Source organism: Pan troglodytes, chromosome 7, assembly GCF_028858775.2.
Source record: "Pan troglodytes isolate AG18354 chromosome 7, NHGRI_mPanTro3-v2.0_pri, whole genome shotgun sequence".
Classification (NCBI taxonomy): domain Eukaryota; kingdom Metazoa; phylum Chordata; class Mammalia; order Primates; family Hominidae; genus Pan; species Pan troglodytes.
This window is the reverse complement of record NC_072405.2, coordinates 113,676,449-113,695,675: the sequence shown is the minus strand read 5'-3', so window position 1 is coordinate 113,695,675 and position 19,227 is coordinate 113,676,449. Positions and strand designations below refer to the sequence as shown.

The 19,227-nt window shown below is 35.2% G+C and overlaps 1 protein-coding gene across 1 annotated transcript in view; it reads right to left on the bottom strand.

Annotated features, from left to right (window-relative positions):
* The window catches only part of DCAF13 (DDB1 and CUL4 associated factor 13), a 28,255-nt gene that overhangs the window by 3,316 nt on the left and 5,712 nt on the right, over window positions 1-19,227 (bottom strand). The window contains exons 3-8 of the mRNA XM_016960268.4: window positions 18,636-18,743; window positions 13,567-13,656; window positions 12,459-12,614; window positions 9,018-9,095; window positions 6,927-7,009; window positions 3,876-4,040 (exon numbers count right to left, since the gene is read on the bottom strand). Of these exons, the coding sequence (XP_016815757.1) occupies window positions 3,876-4,040; window positions 6,927-7,009; window positions 9,018-9,095; window positions 12,459-12,614; window positions 13,567-13,656; window positions 18,636-18,743 (680 nt within the window). The remainder of the gene's footprint in view (window positions 1-3,875; window positions 4,041-6,926; window positions 7,010-9,017; window positions 9,096-12,458; window positions 12,615-13,566; window positions 13,657-18,635; window positions 18,744-19,227) is intronic.

The following is a 19,227-nucleotide window of genomic DNA, read 5'->3' as shown; positions in this document are numbered from 1 at the left end:
TATGCTGAATCTAATGCCAGAATTTTGTTTTGGTTAAATTGTTTAAAAAGCTTAATTAATTAGACCAGCCTGCCCAACATGGTGAAACCTTGTCTCTACTAAAATTACAAAAGTTAGTTGGGCGTGGTGGCACACACCTGTAATCCCAGCTACTAGGGAGGCTGAGGCAGGAGAATCACTTGAACTTGGGAGGCAGAGATTGTAGTGAGCCAAGATTGTGCCACTGTACTCCAGCGTGGGTGACAGAGTGAGACTCTGCCTCAAAAAAAAAAAAAAAGCTTAATTAAAGTGAGTTGATGATTTACATGTGTGAAAAGGAAGGGAGGACCACAGAAGTGTCTGATAAGTTGAGGTAAGAATAATTTAATAGAGCCAGGCGCAGTGGCTCACACCTGTAATCCCAGCACTCTGGGAGGCTGCAGTAGGTGGATCACGAGGTCAGGAGATCGAGACCATCCTGGCTAACATGGTGAAACCCCATCTCTACTAAAAATGCAAAAAATTAGCCAGGCATGGTGGCAGGCGCCTGTAGTCCCAGCTACTTGGGAGGCTGAGGCAGAATGGCGTGAACCCAGGAGGCGGAGCTTGCAGTGAGCCGAGATCGTGCTACTGCACTCCAGCCTGGGCAACAGAGTAAGACTCCATCTCAAAAAAAGAAAAAAAAGAATCATTTAATAAATGGAGATGTCAAATATCATACCTACTTGGAAAGGCTGTGAAATATGCTAGATGAATTCACAGGTGATACTATATTAGTAAGTGTTAAGAAAGGCATTAAAAAGCAAGTAAAATACAAGGTCAGAAAAAGTAAGATGAAACTTCTGGAGAAATAAATTTTCTGCATCTGGATTAAATTATTCAAAATGCAGAGTATATAAAGAGGAAGGAAACAGGCTCAATAAACTATGCACAGTAAAAGAAAACTCAAACAGAATGACTAAATCAAATATTCATATCTATAAAAAATATCTCTAAAGTAGGCAAGGTGCAGTGGCTCATGCCTATAATCCCAGTACTTTGGTGAGAGGATTACTTGAGCCCAGGAGTTTGAGTAACACAGGGAGACCCCATAGCTACTAAAGATAAATTTTAAAAATTAGCTAGGTGTGGTGCTGCTCAGGAGTCTGAGGTAGGAGGATCACTAGAGCCCAGAGGACAGGGGCTGTAGTGAGCCGTGTGGCATCACTGCACTCTAGCCTGGCTGACAGAGCCAGACTGTCTCAAAAAAAAAAAAAAAAAAAAAAATCTCTCGACTATACTCACAAAACTGGTCTTTTACACTGTTTCTGATAGGTATGTTTTAAGCACTTTGATAAACCATTAGAAATTCATTTTTAAAAGAGAGGGGATGATTAAAAAGAACGTCCTATTAAAATGAAAACTACATGAGATAGACTGCTTTTTCTTCTCCCCCTCAGGGCTCTGCTTTTGAAGACTCATTTCTTATAATCTCCACATACCTAAGAAGCCCTTTTTTCCAAAGCAGTATAATGCATTTGAAGTAGGGAAATTCAATCAGGCTTCCGTAACCATTAAACATAATCTGTTCATGCAGTAGACCAGTCAGATCCAACGGTTAGTCACTTAAGTAACTGAGAATCCTCCCCAATGGTAAACTATGCTGAGTTCTTAACTTCTAGATATGTTTATGTCTGCATATATGCTAAGTTTATTAAGCTCACCAAAAGTTCTACTATTAGGAGATAAATACATTTTTAAAGGCTTAAATTCTTTATATACACAGTCACACTAATTTTTCCATGTGAACACTACTAATTTACTTGTTTGCTCAGTAAATACTGAATGAACTTCCAACAGAAGCCTACTTTCAAATACTGACTTAACTGTAGTTTTAAAAAATTTACTCAAAATTTATTTTAAAAATACTATGCTTTAGCCATTTTAAGGTCTTTTAAAGGAAAATATTTTTTAAATACAGATTATTCACCCAAGCATGAGTTATTTGATGTTTATAATGATAGGAAACAAACCACAGAAACAAATTAGAACTAGCTTTCAAGCAGATAAAGGCAAAGGTCAGAGGGAACACCATTTATATCTAAACACAACAGGACGTTAACACATATTAAGACTGTGATTACAAAACCTCCAAATGACATCAGGAGACAATTTCTTGGAAATGAAATATAAGAACCCTTTTATACAATTTTGGAATAATGTGAGTTTTCTAGCTAGACCTACATGTAGCTGTCCACACTAGCTTTGGAATAATTCAGCCTGAACTCAGCTGCTGGCCCCTTGGGATCATAGGTAACTATACAGTCCTGTTTTTTTCTTTGTTCTCGTTTCATTCTTTTGTCTACTTATGTACCATGTTGGAAAAATACTATCCTACTACCTTTGGAAGTTGTGGTGCCAAGAAATGATGGAGGACCATATTCTCTTGATTCTCAACATTTTCCAGAGGTGAGAGAAATATGGAAGCTATTAGTCTTGCCTTGGGCCTAAGTGAATAATGCCAAAAAAACACTCATGACAATTTGGAGAATATCAAGGCAGCGACAAAGGAAGCAATAGTCACATAGGAACACACAGCAGAAGCTCTACAACAGAAATGATGAAATGAAGATCAAAGTCATCAGAACACTCCTGCCAGTATGCTTCTAACTGAAGCACCTTCATAATCAGATAAACAGTGATGATGATAATTATCTGCTGACAATGACGATACATGGTTTAGAAATCCATATGGCTTCCTCAAATTACAGTGGAAAAAGACTTAAATATCACAAGTAAAAGAGCAAAGAGTTAGATAAGCAGATTGACTATGACCATAATCATCCAATTATCATAATTTTTTGAGAAAAATTATTTCCATTTATTTGGATTTATTTTATGGATGCTTCCAGGAACACATCTAAAGCATTACTAAGGAACAATGGGAATGTGTATAACAGCTCTTTGTAAACCATAATTCACTATACAGGGGGCTGTATCTATACAGGACTTAGTTTTTAAAGTCAGTCTGTAAAGTGAAAACTCGAGAACAAAATTCCCCTTGCAAACTCCTTAAAATGCCATCACTTTCTGTAAACTACCTCTTTACAAAAATAAGATATAATAGATGTATAAATAGATACTGTATTTAATAACATATAATATGTAGTAAAGGGCCAAACTATACAAAACACAATAAAAATCTTAAATATTAGAATCACACTCTATGTGCTTACAAAATGAGACACACACGAGACTATGGGACAGCTGAGTATTCAAATCTCCCACCTCTCAACCTCTCATCAACCAAACCATATACCTACTAAAGTAAAATAGAGGGAGAACGGTCTTGACAATTTAAACTTACTTTTATTTTTTTTAATTTTTGGTTTGGCATACAGAGTTGGATTTGACTAAGTAAAAAATAACAAATGTAAAGTATTATTACTAATTTTTCTTAAACTGTATTGGAGCAAAAAACTTTATTAAACTTCAGGTACCCTCTCAGAAAAGATAAATAATAATCAGGACAAAGAAAAATGAAACAAAAATAGTCATATGACATTTTGGTCAATGATAGACTGCATATACGCCAGTGGTCCATTAAGATAATACTGGATTTTTACTGTACTTTTCCTGTGTTTATATATGTTTACATAAACAAATACCACTGTGTTACAACTGCCCACAGTATTCAGCACAGTAACATGCTGAACAGATTTGTAGTCTAGAAGCAACAGGCTACACCATATGACCACACAGCCTAGGTGTGCAACACGTTATACCATCTAGTTTTGTTTAAGTGCACTCTGATGATGTTCACACAATGATGAAATCGCCCAATGACTCATTTCTCAGAATGCATCCCCATTGTTAAGTGACATATGAATATAAATGGCTTACTGGTAGGCACATACCTGCTTCGACTTTTGTCTACAGGAAAGATTCGAATAGATTTATCGAAACTAGCAGACACAAACTCCTTCCCAGTGGGAGAGTAATCCACATCAAGCACTGCAGATACATGATCCATATGGACCATTACAGGAGTGTCCAGTGCACGCATATCAAAAGTATATAAGCTGTAAAAGAATTTTTAAATATTTGACACATATTTCTAGAAAGATGCCATATGCAGTACTAAAAGATACCAGTGAAAACAAGACCCATTTGCAAAACAATGCACATCTAAACAAAAAGCTCAATGCTGTACACAAGCAGGTGAGGGATAAGGAAAAATTTCAACAGTTTTTATGATTCCTTAAGACTCCACTTACATATACACCAACACATTTTCCACCCTATAAATCTCATTGTAGAAAATGTGGAAATTTCAAAAAAAGTACAGAGTACAAAAATTACCTTGAATTCTACTACCCAGAGGCCAGTTATTTAGTACAGCATAATTTTTTAAAAAACCTTTTTCACCATACTATTTAAATACATACTTTTAATAAAACTGAAATGTTATGTAAAGCTTTATATTCTGATATTTCACGTAGCATATTAATGAGCATTACCCATGTTATTAAACAATCTTTGAAAATATTTTAACGGCTGTATATATAAGTTCAAATAATTTATTTCCCTATATTTTAATAGTTTCCAACATTTTATTATATATAATGCTTATTAAATTCCCAACGTTTGGATTTTTAACATTCAATCTTTAACTGAATGGGATAGGTTCAATTAAATCTGGACAGATTCCTACAAGTAGCATTGTTAAGCTTAAAGGCATGAGCATTTTTAGGCTTGATTTGAGTTGCCAAATCACTGCCAACAAAGTTGCACTAATTTATACTCCTACTGGTGATATGTAAGAGTGAACACGGCCTTTCAAAGGGTGTATCAAAATGAGAAACTATACTTTATGCACAATTGGTAAAAACAATGACTTCATGAGTTTCAAGATTCAAAAATTCTTAATCTAATGGCTAAAAGAATAGTGCTTCAAATGAACCAACATGAACAATGGACAAGAGTAATACAGCATTATTGTGACCAAGTTCCTAATATAAAAATACTTGAAGATGCTAAGATTAGTGAGTGGAAGTCTGAGAAGAGGATATCTACATAGTTTCAAAGTATCTCCCCAAAGATATATAATAATTACAAAAGGAAAAAAAAGTAACTCTTTAGTGGAGAAACCTGGCAGACACCACCCTAACCAAATGATCAAGGTTAACATTACTAGTAGTAAGACATTGACAACTGCTTTACAGTACCTGCCTAAGAACAATGGTTTTCAGCTAGGTTTGTTTGGTTCCAGCAAACTGCTTTTTAGTAAGATGCTTTATTTCTACATGGGAAAAATGATAAGAATTCCAATTCTAAGCATATCAATTTGTTTACATGGAAAACCTTTAAATAAACAAAGTTCCACATTATAGGATTCATTAGGGATCATCTATTCTAACCCTCACCTTACAGATGCTGAAACTATGATATAGAGTTAGTTTAAATGACTTGCCCAAGTTTATACAGTAATTACTGGTCGGCCTAGACTTGAACTTAGGTTTCTAATTCAGAATGACTAGAATATCTAAAGGGCAATAAAAGAAAAAAATACTTACAAATATAGAAAAGGGATACAAAAGCAAGATCATTTTCAAAGAGCAATTATGATACTCCAACAGTCACTTATTATAAGGGATATGCTCTTTGTTTCAGGTGGCATATGCAATTCTTTTCAAGGCAAGGAATGAGAAATTCCAAGGACACTCTGAAAAATGGTACCTTGCTAAAATAGCTTATTAGAACATTCTTTAGAAATCTTAATGAGGTTGGTCACAATAATGCTGTATTACTCTTGTCTTTTATTGCCTTTAACTGGAACAATGCCACTTAATTTCAAAACATCAATAAAGGTTAAAAAAAAAAGCTTCAATTACTGTGGTTTGGTATTGCTAGTTAATGAGAGTCTAACTGAGCTTCTTTTGTTTTTTTAAGACACCAGGGTGTTGTTCTGTTGGCCAGGCTGGAGTGCAGTGGCCCAACTACAACTCACTGTAACCTCAAACTCCTGGACTAAACCTCTTTTTAGCAGAAAGTCATAAAAGATGCTTTTAGTTGGTACCACTAAAACATCATATAATAAATCCTTTTATGAGCTAACACTACTACTTTTTTGCTTCCAAATCTACATAGTGGAACATAAAACAATACAAAGATCTAAAGTTCAATCCACCAACAAACTTCTGCCTTCTTAAAAAAAACATGTATTAAGAATCTATCAAAGGCATAGCGCTATAATAAATGCTTTGGGAAAAAAAAAGATAAGATACTCTTTCCTCCCTGGGAGACTAATCTCCCCGCTTTAATATCTTAAAAAGGGGATAACATGCATGTCCCACCTACCTCATATGGATACTGAAAAGATAACTATAATTTTTCTTCCATCTGACTGAACAGTGATAGCTGATAACATGACCACATGAGCATCAGCTACCTGATACTCACCGCAATACAAACATTGCAGGCAGATATTTTCATTTCCATTAAAACATGTATGGTTCAGTCATTATTTATAAGACCTACATCAAACATCAGCCAACTTCTTCTGTAAAGGGCCAAATGTTAAACATTTTCAGGCAAGTGGGCCATAAGGTCTCCGCTGCAACTATTCAACTCAGGCATTATAGCACAAAAGCAGCCATATCCAATATCTAAATAAGTAAGTGGGTGTGGCCATATTCCAACAAAACTTTATAAAAAACAGGCAACAGAAAGGATTTGGTCCACGAGTTGTTTACTGTCCCTGGTCTACATCATTCTAAATACTGACGAAATAAATACTTTTCTAAGAAGTTCTTCTCCAATTTGGAAAACTTTTTAAAGCTAAACAGATGACAGTTTTCAAACTTTATAGGTATACCTACCTAGTGGTATATATTTTATTAGTACGACTTATACAATTAAGCCATTCCTGATAGAAATACACAAGTTTTTAAAAGAGGGAAACTTACTTATAATCTTCATTTGCTGCTGTAAAAATGAAAGCTTCCATAGGGTTCCAACAGATTGTATTTGTTCTCATATCTAAGATAACCTGAGAAAGGAAGCATATAGTATCCCATTACCATGAAATTAATTACCTCTAAAATGGATGAATTTCCCACTTCCTTTCCTTTTCTTTTCCCCACTGATTTAAGCAAATATTTCATAAACACCTATTATGTGTAAAGTACTCAGCTCAGTGCAATGGGAAGAGAAATCAATCAGTAATTGCTTCTTAAATACACAGGCAGAATAGTAAATATAAAAATAGAAATGCTTAACTCCCAGTCTCCTAATCTCAAACAACTTACAGTTTAGTCAGAAAAATGTGACACATAATAAAAGTTAAAATATAAACAATAAAGTAACAAATGACTAAGTATCAAATTAGGGGCAAAATTAATGGTGAGCTTAGGGTTAACATAAAGAACTGTTTCTAAAGACAAGTATGATTTGAACTGACCTGTGAAGGATCAGTAATTCAGTGTTTCTCAATGGGAACACTGTTGGCATTTTGAGCAGGATTATCTTTTGTTGTGTATGACTATCCACTGTAGGATGTTTTGCCACTCAGGGACCTCCCACTAAATGTCCCTCTTGCATTCCCAGAACTGTACCTGGTAGGGGACTACAATCCCTGATTGAGAACTACTACATTTATGAGAGAAAGGATAAAAGAAACATTGATAGACTAGTAGACGGAGCAAAGAAGCAATAGAAAGTAGCAGTGTCTAACAATCCCTACATCTATCAAAGTGACCTGCATGTGACAAACTCCAATTCAATGTTACCTCACTGACTAAAAGAAATAAATGAGTTGCAAATTAGAACCAGATTTCAGAGCACCTTGAAAGCCAGGCTACATTTTCTTCAACCTAAAATTAATGGAGCTCCATTAAAAACTGAGAATGTGCAAAGCAGGAGGCAATAATAATGAAAAATAAACTAAATTAAAAAAAAACAGAATGAGTGTTAGGTAGGTGGGAGGAGGCAGAAATGACTATTCATTAAACTAGTACCTCATGTCAGCATTCTGCTAAATGCTTAAAGTATCATGTTTTATTCTCAGCGAAGTGCTGCGAGATAGTTATTAATACCACCACCTTACAGGAGAAACACATTTTAGGTTAACTTGCTTAAAAGTCTAAGACCAAAGTTCATATAGGATCTTCCCATTAAATCACATGAATGAGTGAAATCATATAAGTGGTACTTTGGAAAGATTATCATATTTATCTATTTCAAACTTCAATGAATGTACTCTCCTAATATCTAGTTGTTACGTTATAAAAATGATTTAGGAATAACAAAAGCAAGTATTAAAAGCATTTCTTTTGTATGTGGACTACGACAACAGACTTGTGGCATCTCAATGATGTCCAGCCCTTTCTGTCACTCAAAATTCTAGTACCTGAAATAAACTTTATACCCTTTTACTTACAATGGCACTCCTTTCCTTACTTACAGACAGTATCTGTCTCCCTCTTGAGAGTTAGCTTAAGGTTGTATTATTAGCTCTGATATGTAAGTCCTGAAATTACTACTTTAGAATTGTTAGGAAATCTGTTACTTTGAACAGGATAGTGGTTGCCTAAATGTCAAACTAGTATTGATCAGCATGTAACTGAACAAATAAAGCTGGTTACGTGAATGAGTTCTAAAACCTTCTGGAATAAAATAGTGTACATGTCATATGATAATCATGGGGCTTGAATTTATTGAATATTATTTGAATATTATTACACTGTTAAGTAACAGGATGCAATACCTTTAAGAACTTTCAATTCAGTAAGTATTAATTAGAGGCCTAAAATGTACTGGCATCATGGAAGACACAAGGTTGGTGACTAGGATACAATACCTAGCAGAAATTTAAGAGTCTCTAAAAAGCAATGGGGAGCTGAAAGAACATGACTATCATCATGTAGAGTTCTAAGAACACCTGTATAAAAGATTTTTTTAATTCTGAGAAAATATTTGCTCCATATTGTTAGTCACTCTATTTACAGAGAAATATATAATGCCAACTGTGTAAAGCAAAAGTCAAAACTGAAACTCACCTTTTTCAAAGGAGTAGCTTGCCTCATATCGTACAGTACTATATTCCTGTCAGATGCACAACTTCCCAAGAGAAATGTCTAAAAACAAGTATAACAATCACCAGTTAAAAGCCAGACCTGGCAGCAAACCACATCCATTCAGTAAACAAATGATTTAATTGCCCTTAATATTTATGTTAAAAAACAAAGTCCATTTTAAGAGGGTACAATAAATCATCCATAATCTCAGCAACTTAAACCAAGTATTTTCATTGTAAAATCCTCATGCTTGTATTTTATTTATTTATTTATTTAGAGACAGAGTCTTGCTCTGTCACCCAGGCTGGAGTGCAGTGGTGCAATCTTGGCTCACTGCAACCTCTACCTCCCAGGTTCAAGCAATTCTCATGCCTCAGCCTGTGGAGGAGCTGGGATTACAGGGGTGCGCCACCACACCGGGCTAATATTTTGTATTTTTAGAAGAGACAGGGTTTCACCATGTTGCCCAGGCTGGTATCAAACTCCTGACCTCAGGTGAGCCACCTGCCTCAGCCTCCCAAAGTGCTGGGATTACAGGCATGAGCCACCGCACCTGGCCCCCATGCATGTATTTTAATGTACAGATACTACTGTGTTCTAATTTGTAATAAAACATATTTTACTTACCTACTCTTCAACTTAAGACTTGTTTCCTGTTTTTTACTATTATAAGTAATACTTCAATAAACATTTCCCCCCCACGTAGCTCTTCTTTTGAATTATTTCCTTAGGATAAAATTTCACAAATGACATTACTGAATCAAAAGGTATGAACAATTTTATGGCTTTTGATATTTAGGGCTATTTATTTTTCAAAAGAGCTGTACCAGTATACACTACAATGTGGGATATGTCCATTTTAACGCAACTGGGCAGCACTGAGTAGTGTCATTTAAAAGTTAATATCTGTATGACAGTATTTCCTAGCTATATAAATTTATTGTTCTATTAGTAAATGTTTCTTTGTGTTGTTAACTCTCTATAAATTAGGCCTGTCTTTTGTCCAACTGTTTGAAGATTTTTCTAATTATTTTATTTGTAAGTCAATTATAAATGTGCATGGTACTCACATAACCCCTTGGCATTAAGTAAAAATAAGCCCTCTATCATCCAGTGGATCCCTGAAACCCTCTCTCTGTAGCATCATTCCTCCTCACTCATGGTTCCTGACACTCACAACTATTGGCTTCTGCCTACAATTACTTCCTATTGCAAGTATGTGGGCAGCAAGAAGAGCTATTTACTAAATAGTTGCATGGCCAGCTAACTCCTCCTACTGTCTGTACGCAATTCAAATAACACATCATAAAGCTAATGTTATGATCATGATTTCCTCTCAGTTCTTTCTGAAAGCCTGCTATCTTAATGGCTGCTTTTCTGAGACTTCCCTAGTGAGGTCCCTCAACCTTTCTTGGCTTCTCATTATGTCGCCTCAGGGTCTGACCAGGTTCCATTTCTAAAAAGAAAGACTTTGATCTGAACAAAGCAAAACAATCTACCTAGACCAAATGCCACCTTTCACACTGTAAAACGTCCCAATGATCAGCATAAACTTTTGGCTTTACCAGAATTCTAGGCTTCAATATTTTAAGAGAAAATTAATTATTAATGATTAGAGGAGACAAATACAAATACACTCCATTTGTTCACAGCAACATGCCCTTTCCATTAAGTTTAAAATAGGATAAGAGACACGCACACCATTTACTTTTACCACTAAGTTCATAAGGTTAATAGTAATTAAAAAAAAAAACAGCTGAACAAATACAGCTGCTATACAGGCAAGTTTGAAAAACATGGTCACTAGGTCATCCCTAATAATTACGATTTTAGAATTGGTGATCAGCTCTTCTGACACAGATGTTCACCAAAGCAGAGAAGCAAAAGATTTTTTTGTTCCTCTAAATAGTAAGAACCAGTGTTTGTTTAGGTTTTTTTTGTGTTTTTTTTTTTTTTAGTACGTAATACCATCACCATCTTGAATTTGGATAGCACTTTTAAAAAATGTTCACATATGTTATCAACTTTTACACTTGGTCCTGCTCTGCAAGGGTAGCTGCCTTTCCATGCCATTTCTCTCTTCTACAACCAAGGGAAACATAAGGAAGGAAGATGGAGGATGGAGTGAGAAAGATATAATAGAGACAGATACTCCAGACCAGGAATCAGAAAACTTTTTCTGTAAAGGGCCAGAGAGTAAGTATTTTAGGTTTTGTGGGCCATATGGTCTCTGTGGCAATTACTTAACTCTGCCATCATAGCACGAAAGCAGCTACAGACAATATGTACGCAAGAGAACATGGCTGTCTTCTAGCAGAGCTCTGTTTACAAAAACAGGCAGTGGGCCACATGTGGCTCACAGACTAGTTTGCCAACCTATTCTAGACCTGTAGCGTCTCTAGAAAGTGTGTGTGTGAGCATGTGGTAGTTGCAGGAAGAGTGTCCTCTTACTTCTCAGTAATTCCTCAAGGCCAAGCTCACATCGCACTGCAGCATCTCATTTTCCAGTATATCATACAAACTATTTTTATACCTTACTATTTTGACTCAACCTTACTTCCTATCTTTTATCAGGTTGGGTCTTTAAGAGCATAACACTTGCATATTAGCATTTTTCTCTCATACTACCTAAAATGGTAGCCTCGCAATAACTGCTAAAATTGGCTTATATATGCTATGATTGCCTTTTCTTTCAACAGGAAAAACATATCCCTACTGAGTCTTCTGGACAATCAGTTCATCTATTGTTATGTATTAAGAAAAAGTTCAGAGAAAGATCTGGAGTCCAAGGGCTAGCTTAGCCTTCAGGACAGCCTCCATTTGTAAATTCAGACCTAAACAGACAACATGTAGTGGCCAATCTCCAACTCTTCCCTTAGGCCTGGAGGAACTGGGAATCACAATTCAGACTTCTGAGCAAAGAAAAATATAACTATAACTAATTACCATGCAGTTCAACAATAATCACAAATGTTTTTATGAAGCATTGGTACCTTACCAATTACAAATAGATAAAATGATGTCCAATGCTCCTTCTTCTGACCTCCAAGGCAGGTAGAAAAATTAACATTTTCCTAAATGTACAATGACATAATCTATGGAACATGAGGTTGAAGGCATGAGTAAAACTAAAGTTAAAACAAGACTATATTTACTTGGATTTTACCCCAATGGGCAAATGCACACGCCACTCCTCTAACAATGCTTAACTCTAGTATCTGGGACTAAACTGCTGGGAAACATGTTGGGATTTGAGCAAAGGTATCAGAACTCATTTACAATCGGGAAAATTGACAAAATGCCAAAACACCATGAAAATTCAGAAGTTTCTATCATACATTCAGAAGTTTTCTAAACAGAACTGAAATTATTAAGCCATAATAAGGAAACAAAAAGCAAAACATACTTAAAAAAAAACATTACCTCAATTGGGTTAAATTTAACACTACTTATACTGTCAAATCCCCAGGTCATTGAACATATAGGATTAGTTCTTTGTTCATCCCAAATGTCTACTTGCTGTCCACATGTGGCAAAAACAGCTTCTTTCCAGTGATGATCAATCCCAGTATACACTGTCTTTAAAAGCAAAAAGGTTAAGAGGATTTTTTTCATTACTAATTCAAATCTGCAGAATAATATTTTAAATATATTTATCTATACTATCTTTTTTTGAGAAAAGCCCTGTTCACAAAGAAACTTCTTTGAAGTCCTTACTTAAAGGGGGAAACAATACCATAATGAGACAAGACATTTTAAGAATGAAACCAATTTTGTTTTAGAAATTACTAACGTGTTTCCAACTACAAATTATCTCTACCTCATACTCATACCCCATTCCCCTATCCCTTTAAGAACATTTAGATCTTCTTGAAACCTAAAGCAGAACCTAAATATTATATACTAACCATAATATTGAAATGACAAAGTGATTTTTAAAAGGTATATTTAATTTAAAGATTAAATCTAATTTTGGAATTGTTTGCTTAATATAAAAATGTAAACATTATAAAACATGGATAGACCAAATGTTCTAAATTATTCTTATGCTAAAACTAAACCACCCATCACCTGATTTGCAGAATAATTTGGTAGAAACATTAATAAGATTTATACATGATGCATAATACTATTAAATTTCTTCATTTCTTAAAGGAGTCTTTCAACTAAGAAATTCTGAGTTTTGTGTAAGATCTATGATGACATCAACTAGACAAGCTGAAGCATTTTCTGAACTTCTATCTTTTTCTCCATGGTCTTCCCATGGGAAATGTTTCATTGTATCCTCTGGCTAAAAACAGAAATCAAACTCTACTACAATGAATACCAAAAAAAAAAAAACTGTTAAAATTCTTTAGCATCAAAGGACTTTAGCTGCATTAAATATTGCGTAAATGGGTCAACAATTACAGCCTAAAGTCTTTCGTTTCTTATTTGCATCTTCTTCCCCATCTTAGGAAATTATAACTATAAAATAATTTTAAATAAAAGAATGTTAATAGGCAAGCTATTAGTCAATTTACTTTTGTACCTTTCCTAATATTGTATGTAATGGCTCTTCCTCGTCTCCATAGCCTGGCCCATCCATTTTCCACTGCTTCACAGTTTTGTCATCACCAACCTAGAAATATTTGTTTTATTATGATGATGGTAAGGAACAACAGTTATAAATTAAAACTTGCCAACACATATCAAATTATAAGCATCTTATTTAAAACAGGTAACATACCATATCATTCCAGTATTACACTTATTGATCCATTTATATCCCACCTTGTTTTAGTAAAGATTTGTGACAAATATATAAAGTACATAAAACTAAAAATATAACGAGTAGAGCAAAAGAAAAACAAGAACAGGGGCAAAGTTAGGTCATGCATATTGTGATAAACATGGCATTTCAACTTGGAGAAAAAATAGATTATAAAAAATGGTATTATAATATCTGGTTAGTCATTTAAAAAAATTGAGCCAATTTGATGCCTTATGTGAAAATAAAATTCCAGGTAATTTTAAATGTAAAAAATAAAATGAAAAACATGAAAATACTGGAGAGAAGGCATTGTTATAATATTGAAATAGATAAAGTCCTTTTCTGCATGAACTGCAGAAACTACTAAGTCAGTGGTTTTCAAACTGTGAACTTTGGGCCTCCGGAGGACCCTGAGAACTTTTCAGGGTCCACACGGTCAAAACTATTTTCATAATGTTAGTAAAGACATAGTTTGCCTTTTCACTGTGCTGACAGCTGCACAAATAGTAAAAAAGCAACAGTGAGCAGAACTGTTGGCACGTTAGCCCAAATCAAGGCAAAGCAACAAACTATGGTAATTTAGACATGGGTATTTGGCAGACATGTTTAAGCTATCAGGTGAAACAGACTACAAAACAGAACATATAATGTAGTTTGAGGTTGAAAACAAAATCATAAATGTGGTACTGTATAATTGCATATATACAAAACTGCTAGTTTTAACTTAAAATCTTACATTTATATATTAGATGCAATCTATATCCACTTTTTGATAAAATCATTAACAAAGATATCTTTATCTAAGGGAAGAGTATGAATGTAGCTCTTTTCTTACAGCAAATTCAAAAAGGAAAACGCTTCTTGCAAAACAGTTTACAGTGCCCATGAGATGAAAACAGATAAGTGATCAGGAAAGGTTTTGGTACTAAGATTACACAGCGATGTCTTTTGTTGAGGATGTCGATGAACAGAATCCTTAACAACATCCTTGTTATAGACAAAAAGTATTTAATAGGGCTACATCTTATTAACAACTCTGAATCTGAGCCACTGGCACTATACTAAAACTCAATTCTAGAAACCTGATTCTACTGGAAGACTGTAAGATGTAATCTAGGTACCAGGTCTTGACTGATCTGGCTTGACCCAAAGAGACATTTTAGCACTTACAGAATACAGGATAAACTGTGTCCCTGAGCACCCCGTTCCTGAAGACACTATCCCTCCATCAAGTTTCTGATAGTGTCTGCAAGCTCAAGACTGAATTTGCTTGTAAATGACCAAGCTGTTCTGCCGTCTACTGAGTACAAACCTCAGCGGACCACCAATTCTGGGAAGGGTTTTCTCATTTTATAGAAATGAGTAGCCGAACAAGAATATGTGCCTGGCTAGAACATCTCATCTCCAGGCTGGTTATGCTGAAGAAGGAACTGTTGGTATTACAAACTGGGATATCTTAGTGAAGTTTTAGGTAATAAAAGTTTATGTGTTGCAACACTGTGTACTAAAATTTTTAAAAACATTCTTGAAGTTGTACCAGCAAGTAGTCTTCACATGTGTCTTATCTCTGACAAAGCACACATTACTCAAAAATATCTTTTTGGTTGGGCATGGCGGCTCGCGCCTGTAATCCCAGCACTTTCAGAGGCTGAGGCGGGTGGTGGATCACTAGGTCAGGAGATCGAGACCATCATGGCTAACACGGTGAAACCCTGTCTCTACTAAAAATAAAAATAAATAAAAAAATTAGCCGGGAGTGGTGGTGGGCACCTGTAGTCCCAGCTACTGGGGAGACTGAGGCAAGAGAATGGCGTGAACCTGGGAGGCAGAGCTTGCAGTGAGCAGAGATCATGCCACTGCACTCCAACCTGGGCGACAGAGGGAGACTTCATCTCAAAAAAAAAAAAAAAAATCTTTTTGAAAAACCGAGAAACAATAAGGTGGGCATGGTGACTCATGCCTGTAATCCCAACACTTTTTGGGAGGCTGAGACAGGCTTGAGCCCAGGAGTTCAACATCGGCCTGGGCAATGTAGCAAGACTCTGTCTCTTTAAAAAAATAAAGTGGGGGGAAATAAGTGGTGAATATGAAACATTTTCAGTCTTTATTCATTTCTTAAAATATTTTTTATTTAATTTACAAATAAAAGTTATATATATTTATGATGTACAACATTGTGTTTTGATATATGTAGACACTGTGGAATGGATAAACCAAGCTAATTAACATATCTGTTACCTCACATACTTATTTTGTGGTGAGAACATTTAATTCACTTTCATAGCAATTGTCAAGAGAGCATGTTGTTATTAACTATAATCACCGTGTTGTACAACATCCATCCCATCTATTTGAAATTTTGTCTCTTTTGACCAACATCTCCCCAATCTCCCTCCCTCAAAGCCCCTAGTAATGACCATTTTACTCCATTTCTATGAGTTTGGCTTTTTTAGATTCCACACAACTGAGATCATGTGGTATTTGTCTTATTTAACTTAGCATCATGTCCTCCAGGTTCATTCATGTATGCTGCAAGTGACAGGATTTCCTTCTTTCTGAAGGCTGAATAGTATTCCTGTGTGCGTGTGTGTGTGTACTTTTTTTTTAAAATTCATTCATCCATTGCTGGACACTTTAGGTTGATTCCATATCCTGGGTATTGTGAATAATGCTGCAAATGAGCCTTTATTCATTTTAAGCATTAAAAAAAAATACACTAAGTCCTCTGGCTGAGCTATTAATCAATATATCCAAAAGAATAACCAAGTGTAAGAAGCCTTAGTTGCCATCCATTCCCACTTGCCAATCAATTCCTTGCACAACACTGGGCTTGCAGGGTCAGGCAGCTTATCTGCACCCCTCTAGTGAAAAGTAACTGAATGCTTTTCAAGGTAGCCTATTCTGCTTTTTGACAGCAAATATTTTTTTTTTTACACCAAAACCGAATCTTTTAACACTAACACCTATTTCCAGTGCCTCTCTATGGAGCAACAAATTAGTCTATTTTCTTTTTCACACGACAATCTTTCAAATTGTAGCTATCAGGTTTCCCAGAAGTCATCTTTTCCCTTTATTATTCTCTTGCAATCTAGCTTCTGCACCCAGCCAACCTGGATTGCAACCTACATTTTATAACTCAGCTCAACCTGTTTTTTAAAAAATCACCAGTAAATAAAGAATAAGGAAGATCTATTTGACTGATTAGCGCATGTGTATACAAAAACTGTTGTATAGGTAGGTCAAAACACTTGAAAAGACATACACCAAACTAATAGTGTTAGAAGTGAAAGACTAGAATTATGCAATCTTTAATTTTCTATTTTTTACATCTCTACATTTCTAAAATGTTTTCCTCAGTCTTCATTTTTCATTATTCTTTGTAGTAGTTCACAAAACTGACTATTCCTTCCTCCTAGGACACTATGCTCATTCACAGATTCTTTGAGCTCTGGCTACTCCCAGAGTTTTCCCACTTCCCAGAGGTGGGCATTCCCCAAGGCTACTTCCTTGACATCTTTGTATTTCTATATTTTCCTCTTCATTTCCTCCCAATGATGCCATACTATGGCTTCAATGATTAGTTCTATATTGATGACGTCAAGTTCAGCTCTGACCTCCCTCCTGAGCTCCAGACCTGCATCGTAAAGGTATGACAGACATCTTCACTCGAACAGCCCATTAGCGGTCCAGTTTGTCACATCATATCCTTCCCATTGCCACCCTTCAAAACTTGCTGGTACTCCTCAGCAACAGGAACCAACCTCTTCCCAGGCACATCTCAGTTGTCAAACCTGTCAATACTCCAAAGTGTCAACCACTGATTTCTAGTTTTCAGTCTCCATAATAAGGTAGCCTCTTATTATTGCCTGCCAAACTATTAAAATGGCCTTCAAACTGATCACTAACTGCTGTCAAATTACTTAACTCAAAGCACAGCTCAGATTTTGTCGTTCCCCTTGTTTAAAAAGACTTTCAATGAACTTGAATTGGTATTTGTACACCAATGGTCACGGCAACACTATTCACAATAGCCAAAAGGTGGAAACAAATCAAATGCTCATTGATGAATGAATGGATAAACAAAATGTGACACATACAATGGAATGTTATTTAGCCATAAAAAGAAAGGAAATTCTGACATGTACTACAACATGGATAAACCTTGAAGACAATTATGTTAAGTAAAATAAGCCAGACCCAAAAGGCTTATTCCACATACACAAAATGGTATAATTCTTTAAAATATGCTTCTATTTATATGAGGTACCCAGAATAGTCAAAATCACAGAGGCAAAAAGTAAAATAGTGGTTACCAGGGGTTGGGGACTGAGGGGAAAGAGGAGTTATTGTTTAATGACTATAGTTTCAGCTGGGGATGATGAAAAAGTTCTGAAGACGGATGGTGGTGATGGTTGCACAGTGATGTGAATGTATTGGATGCCACCAAACTGTATATTTAAAAACAGAGAGTAAATTTTACGTTCCGGATATCTTGCCACACACAGGCACAAAACTTCGATGATTCCTTATTATCTGACTAACAAAAGTACAAATTACTCATCTTAGCATCAAAAATCCTCCAGAGTAAGCCAAACTCTTTCTAGACTTACCTCTCATTAATTCCACTTTTGTGGTAAATTGAATATTAGTTTAATCATGTTAAGTTACGGGGAAGGCTGAATTACATAAAGAAAACTAGTAATTTTCAAGGTTTAATAAGCTATTTTGCATTGTGAAACTCCAAAAGGGCCTAGGAACAAATAAATGAACTTGAAAAAAAATGTATTCAATTAGATTATTCTTACCTATGTTGATCAAATTTAATGACTTCATGGTATTATACTTACAGTGAAAAAAGAAGTCCCACAAAAGCGAGTACATATTCCTCGTACAAAGCCTTCATGTGCTTGTATTGTACGGATACAATTCCGCTGAGTTAGATTCCAAATTCTAACCTATGATAAGGCATACCAGGAAATTTCAGTGAACTATAAATGTAAAATGTTCAGGATAAATTCAACACTGACAAGGCTACGAATCACTCTACTGGGCAGCTAAAACCAAAATCCTTTGGATTAAAACAATGCAATGCATATGGATAAGTATACTGATGAGCAAAAAATACAATCTGGCAAATACTCTGTTGATTCTAAAGTGTTACAAAACTTTTTCACTTGCCATAGTAGGAAATTAGGTGTTGACAACATCTGTGAAAAAACTCATACTTAAATACTTTAATTATAAACATGATTATTTAATTTACTGTCAAATTGATCCTTAAACTACTGCATTTATAATTTCTTAGGTTTAAAGAAGAAAATACTAAACAGTATTCCTAACGAAATTTAGTCTTGAGAAGTAAATTGAAATCCAATAAAGTAAAACCTACAGTAACTAAAAACTAAAGGGAAAACATTTGTAATATAACTACTTTTAGTT